Below are 12,080 nucleotides of genomic sequence, written 5' to 3'. Positions count from 1 at the left end.
ATTTTCTATTATCCTTTGGATCTTTTCGCCTGGGATATGGCGTATTTGATAATTGACTACAGTTATGATGGAAGAGATCAGGTCTCTGTTTAAACTAAGTATGTCCCCATTATGGATAGTCTGATCTGTTTGATTCATGAAGTAGCTTTTCTGTCAGCTACTCTTCTGCTATAAACACTTGAAATGGTCCCTCTAGTGTCTAGTTCTCCACACATTAAAAAGAAAAGATACTTTTAATGCTGCATTTTTTTTTCCTCTGCTTTTGCTTTGGATTTTCTTTCTTGTGATAAAGAATAGATAGCTCTTTCATAATTTCATCATATGCAATTTGGAAATCGATCATTTAATCTCCGGATATGATGATAATGCACATTATTTTGGCTAGTAGCATGTTTTCTATTTTTTAATTTAACCCAGTAGTTTTTTGCATGGATTTATAATATCAGCTTTTTTTTTTTAACATTAGATAAGCATGAGATCTCCGTCGCACAGCTGCATGTGTAGGCACAGTTGAAGCAGTTGCCCACCTAATTGGTTGACAGTATTGATGTGTATTAAACAAAAAACAATTTAAAGACAGGCAACATCTGTATTTATGAGTTTGCAAATAAGCCTAGTCAGAGTGTGCTAATGGAGCCTTCTGGCAATGAACAGTTATATGATGACCCAGATCCTGGAGGCAAACCCCAAGATCCAGAGTCCAGAAAGCCTCCTGAAGCAGAGCAGAAATTGTCTAAAATGACCCACAATGCTTTGGAGAACATTAATGTGATTGGCCAAGGCTTGAAGCACCTCTTCCAGCACCAGCGCAGGAGGTCTTCAGTGTCTCCTCAGGATGTGCAACAAGTCCAGGCTGATCCGGAGCCTGAGGTGGATCTGGAAAGCCAGAGCTCCTGTGCTGATATTGATGGTGTCTCCACCCACCCCACAGCTTTGAATCGAGTACTGCAGCAGATTCGAGTGCCCCCTAAGATGAAGAGAGGCACGAGCTTGCACAGCAGGCGGGGCAAGCCAGATGCCCCAAAGGGCAGCCCTCAGATCAACCGGAAATCTGGCCAAGACATCACAGTTGTGGTGCAGTCGGGCCGACCTCGGTCGTCTTCTACTACTGATTCTCCCACCAGCTCAGCTGCAGTGGAGATAGCATGTGCCGCGTATCTTCCTGGGGAGGAGATAGCTGCAGAGCGGGTAAGTTAGCCTTGCTTTGTTGTTGTTCCTCTTGATGACTGGTTTCCTGGCATCTAACTTTTCTGGGGGGGAGAGATTTCTTTGTAATCTTGTAAACTGGTGGAATGTGTTTCTGCTTCTAGTTAAATAACTAGAATGGATGTGGACTTAGTTTCAGGTTTCTGTTTTTACGTTGTGTATCGTTTGACTGATTTGTTCCTAATTATAAAACTTCAGTTCTAGTTCAAAACTGTTCATGGCAGATGCCCCCTTTTTATTTACTAAAATCACTTGTACAGTGTAGGAGCAGCAGGGGTTTTGTTGTTGTTGGGTCCATTTTCACCAGTGAAAATGGCTTCTATACGATCAGTGCATGGTGTGAACAGTACTCTTCTGTGTTCTGGATTGTCTGTCCTCTCAAATGCACTTATGGGTAAGTGACTTTTGTTTTACCAGCCACGCTGTACGTACACTATGTCATCTACATTTGACAGGTTTTGTCTTCAGTAGCCAGGTAGCTACAGGGTGATAATTCTGAATTAAGGACTGGATTTTGGTATGTGCTATATAGGAAGAAGTTGCATTTATATAATGGATACAGCACAAGTCTAGGGGTGTCTGCTTCTGTATAACTTTCAATATGACCTGTGCTGTAGGGATTGAAGAGAAGCAAGTGAGGAAAATGACTGTTTCTTAATTCATTATTTTTGAACAAGGCTTTTGCCACATCCAAATTCATCACACCAGATGGATAGTGCTGGAAGTTATTAGCAACTCCTGTTGGCTTACCTTTGATGTACATGAAAGAAGATGAATTCTGATATAAAATTTGATCAGTCAACAAGCATTTTTAAAGAGCATACTATGTATCAGGCACTGTGCCAAATACTGGAGATACAAAGAAAGGCAAAAACATCTCTGCCCTCAAAGAACTCATTCAAATGGGAAGACAGCTTGCAAATAAATAGGTACCTGTAGAGTCAATGGAAGATCACCTTCTTCGAGGTGAGAGGAAGGTAGTGTTTCAGCAGAGTCTTGAGGGAAAGCAGGGATGACAAGAAGCAGCAGTGTGGAGAGGGACAGCTTATTCAAAGGCCTGGCTGTGGGAGATGGAATGGTTTGTGTGTGAGGAACAGCAGGGAAGGCAGTATAGTTAATTGCAGGGTGTGGAGAGAAGTCAAACAGAGGGCTTGATGCTTGATCCTGGAGGTGATCAGGAGCCTCTTGTGTGGATGGTGTACCAGAGGTGGATCTGTACCTCAAGAACAGGCCTGTGGCCTCAGTGGAGAGAGACATGCAATAAGGAGACCAAAGCCCAGGCATGAGGAGATGAGGACTTGTACTGGGATAAGGGCTGTGGGAGTGGAGATAAAGAGAGAGGTGAGGTAGAAGCCATAATATTTGGCAATTGATTGGAAATATGATCATGTGGAATTAGGGAAACATCTCACCATTTTTATTTTTGAGGGCACTCTTTATGATGAGAGGGAACATTTAGCTGCTGAAAGATGACCCACATTTATTAGTGATTAAAAACTAGTAGTGCAAATTGCAGAGTACTTTAATTCTTGTAGTTACTAAACCTTCAACAGAAGGAGATCAGGTAATTTGGGGAAAGTGGTTTTGAGATTAGAAGTCTTTATTTTAGAAGAAAGACTGTATTTACCATAAGCTGTGATTAAATTTCCATGTTACTATTCTCTAAAACTGCCTTTAAAACCAAATGACAAGACTAGTTTCTGAGGTATTTTATAAGACCTGGGAAATGATCAAGTGGCTGGACCACTTCTGAGAATTTTAAATTGACTGTGTACTCTTAATCATAGAATTAGCAGGCTAGGTACCTATCCGAAGAGGTTTCCTCTTAGCTTCTTAGTCAGAAAACTTTGTGGAAGCTATAATACATTTTTGTTACATGTATAAGATGACAATTCAAATCAATTGAACAAGGATTTTATTCGGTAATTGTGTATTAATACTTGTTAATGTTAAGCACTTGCTATGTACAGGGCAGAAGAGGCAATGTTGTGTGGTGGGTGGAAGACCTGCCTCCGAGTCAGGACGTTTTGGGGTACATTCTCTTCTCTGGTACACCCCAGCTTTGTCGTGGTGGCTGAGTCATTTATCCTCTCAGGGTTCTGTACAGCTTCTAAGACTGAGTCGCTTACGATAACAAAATATATGCAATGTTAGAAGGAGTTTCTTCATCTGGTGCTTCCTATGCTGATTGCAATCACACCTTTGGTCCAGAGAGAAGATTTGTGCAAGGCCTTGGTGAAAGTGACCTGGTAGGCCCTGGGCATACATAGGTAGAAACAGAACAGTTCTTTGGTCTAGGAGCTTCCATTGGGGGCAGAGCAGGGCAGTAGCGTGGACATAAAAAAGTATACACAAAAGCTATACAATGTAAATACTAAGTAATTTTGGGTAAGGGCAGGAAGAGAACTCATTGGGGAAATCAGGAAAGGCCTCGTGTAGATGGTGGCAACTAAGCTGAGCCTTAAAGAGAGCTAGGGATTCTGAGGAGGTGAAAGTGAGGAGGGTGAGCGTGCCAGGCATGAGGGGAAAGCTTGAACAAAAGCAGAGAGGTAGAAGATGAAATGCCATGACCAGGAAACAGCAAGTCAGTGGCTGGAATGAAGGGGGAGTGGGGAATAATATGAAATCACACTAGAAAGTCAGGGCTGAAACTAGTGGAATAGAACTCAGGAGTGAAAGGGCTCAAGTGAGTGGGCAGGGAGGAGATAGGAGAAAATGTTTAGTGCTTTGTCTGGTTGGCATCATGACCCAGAAGAACTTGTAGTAGGAGGATCTTAATAAATGATTGTTGACTTGCCTTGACTTATTGTCACTTGTTGACTCAGTTGAATCCCGCTGCTTTTCCCTTCTTTGTTCTCTTCAGAACCATTTATCTCATTTCTTTGTAAGCCTGGTCTTGGACTGTGATATTTCAACTAGCAAGTATGGTAGCCCCACGGTCCCTAATAGTGAAGTAACTTTGTTCTTGACGTCTTTTCTCTTTTTCATCTCTCTGCTGTCTTCCTTCCATTTCCATCATGAATGTCTCTGGGTTGACTTCACTTAATTGAATCTCTTGCCATTCTTGTTTTTTTTTTAAACTTGCTTTTCCATTGCTTCTTGCTGTCCTGTAAGATAATACAACTCATGATTTTCATTATCGTTCTCTCTGAGATTTTACAAGTACATTTGTATCTGAGCTGGTTGTCTGTGGTTGTCATACCTCTCTGCCAGGGAAATATAGTATTTCCTAAAGTGAGTTTTTAGGCCCTTTCAGTCATCTTGTTATGATTTATATAATTTTGCCCAGAAGTTTAACATTGCGTCAATGTGCTTTCTTCCATCCATTTCCCATTTTTCAATGGTAATAATTCATCTAAATGGGTCATGTTGAAGTTGTTTTAGTTGTACAACATGCCTTATTCTCTTTTCATTTTTATTTTGATCTTTGCTTTTGCAGAGTAGATGGTGTGGCTGTGCACAGCTAATTCAGAAATGACTCCCACATCATTAACAACTTGTTTCCTGCCTGTTAACATATAATCGCTTAACATATTTCATGATGTTACTTGGTGCTTGCCATGTTTAGCACCTCAGGGTGTTTTTTTTTTTCTAGTCTGTAATCCCTTAATGGCTCTTCAGATCCTTTCCTAACCAGTGATGGTCCAAATGAACTGAAGAATAGTGAGACCATCTTGCCTTGTGAACTCCCTCCTTACTTCTTAACCATATTTTCCAACTTTTTTTTTTGCATCCTTGCATATTTCCACCAGTGCTTTGAAACCAATAAGTATCAAAATATATTTTTATTTAATTTAGAAGGTCCTAAGTTCCATGTAGAACTCTTTCTTTATCTTGTGCAGTACATATTGTTGCATAAGCTTCATTTATTTTTGTATTGTTCTTTTTGCAGATAATTTTGAGCATTACACTCCAAAGTGACCAAATGTCAAAGGGGATGTTTCTTAAATTTTATTTATTTATTTATTTATTTATTCGTTCGTTCTTTCATTCATTCATTCATTCATTTATTTGTTTATTTATAGTGAGGCAGTAGGGGGTTAAGTGACTTGCCCAGAGTCACACAGCTAGGAAGTATTATGTGTTTGAGGTCAGATTTTAACTCAGGTCCTCCCGATTCTGGGGCCTGCACCACCTAGCTGCCCCCATTGAATTTTTTTTTGGTGAGGCAATCGGGGTTAAGTGACTTGCCCATGGTCACAAAGCTAGTAAGTGTCAAGTGGGATGTTTCTTGATCTTGTGCAGGGCAGAAGAGGCAATGTTGTGTGGTGGGTAGAAGGGTCAGGACATTTTGGGGTACATTCTATGTTGTCTTAACTTGTGGATTCCTGATGAAACCAACTCTACCAGTTCTTTTATTTGCTGGTTTCTTTTATAGAAAGACTGTCAAGATCGAGTTAGCTTGATGAGTCAAATGTCCACTTGATCAATGGACAAGGGTTTGAATTTAAGGGTATCAGAAACTGTTACTGTTTATAGGTGGTCTAAAAACTATGATTCTTAATTCTCTTTGTTCCCCCTTCCCTGCAAAAGGGGAAGTTTGCTGGATAGGACTGAGGACCATTTTGTATTTTTGTTTCATAGGTTAACCAGGGCAAAGAGTTCATCACTAAATGGCCAACCCACCAGTGATGAGTATGTTTAGCTAGGCTGTTCCTCTGAAAGTTAGCACTGTACTTGAGTGGTTGAGGCGCTCCCGTAAGGGCTTGTTCTTGCTGGCAAAGCCTTGGAGAATCCAGGGTCACCTCCATGTCAGGAAGAGGCATTAAACTTTATCCTTAACATAAATTTCATCTACCAAAAATCTGTAGGGGAAAGGCCTTTTAAGTATATTAAAGTATTGCCTATTTAAAAATGCTATTTGTGGTCTAATGGAAGCTGGTAGTTTTCCTTTTAGAGCTGTTCTCAAATAGTGATGCAGCATATGCGAGACTTTAGGAATGTCCTTTGTCATGGTGCCAGAAAAGCCCTCAGAAAAAAGTTCAGTGCCTTTCCTTGTGTAGCCATCTTGCATGACAGCCGCCTATCATCCATCTGTGCCACTTGCACCAAAGTTTATTCTGTATTCTGCTTGAAGATGGCAGGTCCTGCTTTGTCAGAAATAACATTTACAAATCATTTCTTACTAAGGGCTCATGTCTAAGGTGGTGATTTAGCAATAAAGGAAGGAGTATGTGATGTGGCAATCAGGCCGTGTTTAGATAAGTTTTCCTTTTATTTATTTTCTTTCCTTTATTCTTCTGACTGCTAACTTCAAGCTAAAAGCCTGAAGAAAAACTATACTAAAGTTCCTAATTTGCCAGATAAACCTGTCATGTAGCAGATTTTCTTTCCTTAACTCAGGACAGTAATGATTTCTTAATTAACTAGATATATGTCTTAGGTTGAGCTGTACACCAACAATTCCATTTAAATAATAACAAGAGCTAGCATGCATTTACTTTCTGTGTATCCCCAGTACTTAATAACAACTGTAACAACAATAACAATACGAAGCAGCTTAGGCACTTGATAAATTTTTATTGACTAATTGACAATACCTCATTTTATCCTCACAATAGCTGTGGGAGGCTGGTGCTATTATTTTTCCCATTTGACAGATGGGGAAACTCAGAGGTAAAATGACTTGCCCAGGTTACACAGCTAGTTAGTGTCTGAGGTCAAATTTGAATTCAGATCTTTATGACTCCAAGCCCAACTCTCTATGCCTCTCCTGCCACGAGCTTCCCTCCATAGTTCCCATTTTGCCCACAGAGGTAGAGAGAGATAGATGTAAGCAGTAGTTTTGTTCATGAAAATAATATGCATTTCTTTAACATGGAACTTTCTGAATAGTACCTAAAGTTATTTTTCCTGGAAAAAAGTGGTATATTGACAGAGAATTTGTATTCACAAAGGGGTCTTTTGGTTTTCCAAGAGAACAAAAAGCTACGTTTTCACTCGTGTTGCCGTTTTCCCTTGGTTGGTCTTCTCAGTTGTGTTTTGGTAGCTGTCCCCTTTTTTATGCTTTATATTCCTTGATTCGAGTTGTCTGGGCTCTATGAGGTTGGAGGCTTCCACCATGACCGCCTGTTCCCAGTCCTCTTTGAGGTAGAAATTTGGCATAAAATCTTTGATTCCTTTTATTAAAAAACAACAATTTTGTCGTACACAGCTTGTATTTACTGAGCAGCTTTTAACCTCCACATTCTCTGTGCATTTTGTGTCATTTCTTTTTTTAGACTATTTAACTGTACTGTTTCTTACCTCAGTGAAGTTGACAACATTCTTTTATAGAAGTATTTGAATTAGTGATGCGACATAAAACATTTTTATGCTTATATTTAAAACTATTTTTCTGTAACCTGGGTGTGCTGGGTTACTTGATTAGGGAGGGCTTTGTGCAAATGGGGCTTCAGCTGATCCCTGAGAGAATTATGGATGACCTAGACAATAAGATTGAAGAAGGGGAAGATCATTTGAGATAAATGGAGTCAGAAAAGGTACAAAAGCAGGACATGCAGAGCTGGTTTGAGAACGGGGCTTCCGTGTATGGAGGTGGAGCTGCCTGATTGTTTCTGGATGTCAAGTGCTCTTAGAATTTAGGACTTTGTCTCATCTTTTGGGTGTACAGTTGTGTAGTGGCAGGAGTTAGTAGTCTATGTTAACTAGATGAAATTTCAAAGTACTTGTGAGATAAGTGGTTTTGATTGTTCTGTTGTGACAAAGGCCCAGAGTCATTAAATTGTAAGTTCCTTGAGTATCTCTTATATTAGTCATTTTTGTTTTCCCTTTAATGCATAGTAAAGGGATGATTCGGGTTTTTTGGTACAGTTTGGTGCTCAATAAAACTTTGTTGAATTGTCTAAAAGAGAAGTGATGACATAGGTAAACTGATAGTGGTATTTTACCAAAATGAATCTGAATATTTAGACTTAGAGAAGAGAGAAGAATTAAAGTAGCCAGATTGAAAGACTAGTTTAGACCAGGCTTTTCTCTGGAGTATAGTTAGTTGCTGATACTACATTATCATCAGAGAGCTAGCGACTTTCAAGAAAAGAGGTTTTCTGTAAAGGTCAATCAATCAACAAGGATTTATTAAGTGTATGTGATGTGCCAGCCACTATACCTAGAAGATAAGAGTTGAAGCCTAATACACCTCAGATTTTACCATGTTTGTTACATTACTTAAGATTTTTTAAAAACTGTGGCAACCAGGAAGTACAATAAAAGAAGTAATTTTGAATAGCTAGGGTGCCTCCCTGACAGCTTTCCAGTGAGATCAGTTTGACATAGGCCCCACTAGGTTGAAACTGAGTTGCAGTTAACAATAATCCACAAGGAGTAAAGTATATGCAAAACTTTAGAGTAATAATTCTGAGAGGAGAAACTCAAGTCAATGGAAGAAGGAAGGAGGGTTTTGAATTCAGAATAGGATTATTGGTCCATATCATGTAGTCCAGTTCCCAAACTCAATTTTTTTTATTTTCAAATTTCTTTTAAAATTATTGATAATATTTTCGTATCATCTTTATTTCCAAGTAATATCCCTCCACTCCTTATACCTCTCCCACGGGAACCATTCTTTATAACAAAGAAAAAAAAAGAATGAGTAACAAAAGGCAATTCAGCAAAACTAACCACCGTATCAACCAAGTCTGCTGGTAACAAAGACAAACTTCTGCACGTGAAAGGTTTTGGGTTGTTTTTCTTTTTGTTCGTTTTTTGCAAGTCTTAATTCCTTGACAGCTATACTGCTTATGAAATTTAAAGCTGGAAGTTGGGGAAAAATAAGGTCATTTTTAAAGAAAGTTTTAACAAATTTTGCTTAGTTCTATTATCTCGTCATTTGTTCACAAGGTGATTAAATTGAGATCTGTGTGATCACACAAATAGCATAAACCTGGCAATGCTTTCATGGTAGCTTTTTATATATTTTATTATCCCTTATACATTTTATAATCTCTTTAATTAACATTAATTAACAACTTTGGAGAAAAGGAAAGAATAGAAATTTTTCTCACTAATGTTGAGAAGTTGCATTTCAACAAAAATATTGACTTGCAAGTTGTCACTTATAGCTGTCTACATTAATGATGTGGAACTTTTGGAATAAATGAAAATTTGTATTTTTTTGGTGAAGTAACTTTCCTACATTAGTGGAAAAAAAGTGTATTTCTGCTTTCTTAGCTTTCCTCCAAAGTCATTATTATTAGCTCTTAAAAGAGAGTTAAAATGTATTAAAAAAAAAAAAGCATGAAAGTGTTTCCTGGTTCATTCTACTAGCGTCCTGGATTTTTAAATTTATGTCCAGGTTTCACGCATCACATATGCTTTTTGAATTATTGAGATTTTTAAAATGCTATAGAGTGATTTGTGGTAGGAAGAGTTTAGCCTGGTATGAAATTAGATTGTTGTGGTTTTTAAAAACATTTTCTTTTTAATTGTGAGCTTAATCATCAACAAACATCTTAGTATACAAAGAATAAGAAAGACTTGTATGAGAAAATTAACTCTTATTACATTACTTGTTTTTTAAGACATGCAGTAAATTTAGCAAGCTGTTAACAGAACGGTTCTATTTGTTAACATCCCTTTCTATACTTTTTTTGTTTTGCTTTTTGTACATTTAAAAAAAGATTTCCAGATGTTCTTTTTTATGTGTCTATTACTACCTCTTGCCTACCAAGATCTACCTTCCCCAGCTTCTATGAAGTTGTGGGCTAATCTTCTAGCTGAAACAGCTGCCTTAGAATAATAACAAAATGAAATGTGTTTTTGCAAAACAATATACATTGTATATGTTTTCCACATTGTATGATATATAATCTTATATTCAGCTTGGAAGTAGAAAATTTTTAAAAGCACATTTTAACACTGAATTCAGTAGATTCCCATTATAGCATGGACTTGGATACGCCAAGGGCTGAATCACATTCTCTGAATCATCATTATAAATGATAAAAAAAAACCTGTATATAACTCAGTTATTCTGTAAAACAGCTTATGTCAAGACCTCAAGTTATAAAGCAGCAATCATCAAAACCATTTGGTATTGGTTAAAAATAGAGAAGTAGATTAATGGAACAGACTAGAGAAATATCATCAGAAATATCATCAGAAATAATGGAACTTGGTGTTTGACAAATCTGAAAACAAATTATGTAGGAAAGAGCTTTGTATTTGATTTAAAAAAACTGCTGCAAAAACTGGAAATCTATAAACACAGTGACTACCCATTGATTTGGGGGCAGCTAGGTGGCACAGCAGATGGAGTGCAGGACTAGCGTTAGGAAGACCTCAGTTCAAATCTGGTCTCAGACACTTACTAGCTGTGTGACCTTGAGCAAGTTGCTTAACCCAGTTTGCCTCAGTTTGCTCATCTGTAAAATGATCTGGAGAAGAAAATGACAAACCACTCTAGTATCTCTGCCATGAAACCCCCAAATGGAGTCCTAAAGAACTGAACATGACTGAAATGACAGAACAACAAGAACTCATTGTTTGGAGAATGGTTAAAATAAATGATAGTTTATTAATGTTCTGAAATATTACTGTTCTGTATAAAAGGACACATTTGAGGACTTCAGAGAAATGTGAGATTGCCTTTCATCTTCTCTGTCGGTATCTTATATAGGTCTAGTCACTGAAATACTGTCTTCCTGTTAGTGTGGACATTCCTTGAGGGCAATGCCCATATTTTTGCCTTTCTCTGTCCCCCTATCAGTTAAGCTTAGTGCCCTTCGCATAGCACTTAATGAACAGATGCATGCACTTTGACGTTAATAATGTAAACAAAAGCCTTAAAGGAAGCAGAACTAGGATTAATGGAAGGATTAATCGCTGGTCCCAAAGGGCAGAGGATGGTAAACTTCTCTCTGTAGGGAGGTGCAAGACCTAGATTGGGAGCTTTTATTTTATGATTTTCTTTGTCACAAGAGAACACAAAGGGAAACAGTAAAATTTTTTTTTAAATGGCAGAAAACAAGTGCAGAAAAAGTTCAGAGAAGAGAGGTAGATATTGGTTGAAGTTCCAGAGGTGGGCTTCACAGAGAGGATGGGGTTTGAGCTGCACTTGGAAGGCTGACTGAGACTTGGAGAATCTGCAGTTTGTGAAATCGCAGATGAGCAATCAACTCAGGAATGTTTTTTGGTTTTTGGTTTTTTTTTGCTTTGTTTTTTAGTTCAGTCCAGATATTCCTTTGGTGTAGGCAGATCCCAACTTGTTCTGCAACGTCTGGGTCTTCTGTCTAATCAAATGTTCTCTATGGTCCCTGAAAGGTGATAGCCATCTGAAGGGACACATGAATCATCTCCCCCATCTTAGAATGTAGTTTGTCTTTAGTTAGTCCTTTATCACCTTTACCTTTTTATGCGTCTTTTGACTTCTGCAAAACTCTGGTCTTTTCATTGGGAGTGCTTGGAAGTCCTCTATTTCAGTATTTTCAGTATACAGTTTTGCTGGATAAATCCTTCTTGGTTGTTAAGCCCAGGTCTTTTGCTTTCTGGAAAATCACATTCCAAGTTCTCCACTCCTTTACAGATGTGGCTGATAAATCAGATATGATTTTTGTCTGTGGCTCTTTAGTAATTGAATTTTTTTTCCTTTTTGGCTAACTACAGTAATTTTCCCTTTGACTTTGAAGCTCTGGATTTTGGTTGCACTGTTCCTAGGAGCTATCATTTTGGAGTTTCTTTTAGGAAGTGAACAATGGATTCTTTCTGTTTCTACTTTGCCCTCTGGTTCTAAAAGATGTGGGAAGTTTTAAGATTTCTTAACAAATTATATCTAGGCTCTCTTTTTGGCCATGTTGTGCAGGTAATTCAATAATTCTCTTTGTTTTCTCTATATTTATTCTGAACTTAAATTCATAACAGAGTTTGATAGAAAAAAA

General features: G+C 38.1%; 1 protein-coding gene across 1 annotated transcript in view; it reads left to right on the top strand.

Annotated features, from left to right (window-relative positions):
* The first annotated feature begins 470 nt into the window (after positions 1 to 470).
* TMCC1 (transmembrane and coiled-coil domain family 1) overlaps positions 471 to 12,080 on the top strand; it is a 153,597-nt gene continuing 141,987 nt past the window's right edge. The window contains exon 1 of the mRNA XM_027863871.1: positions 471 to 1,188. Coding sequence (XP_027719672.1) covers positions 631 to 1,188 — 558 coding nt within the window. The 5' untranslated portion in view covers positions 471 to 630. The remainder of the gene's footprint in view (positions 1,189 to 12,080) is intronic.

This window comes from Vombatus ursinus, unplaced genomic scaffold, assembly GCF_900497805.2.
Source record: "Vombatus ursinus unplaced genomic scaffold, bare-nosed wombat genome assembly UNPS02014773.1, whole genome shotgun sequence".
In the NCBI taxonomy this organism is placed as follows: domain Eukaryota; kingdom Metazoa; phylum Chordata; class Mammalia; order Diprotodontia; family Vombatidae; genus Vombatus; species Vombatus ursinus.
The sequence above is the reverse complement of the archived record's forward strand: the minus strand, read 5'-3'. Positions and strand labels throughout refer to the sequence as shown.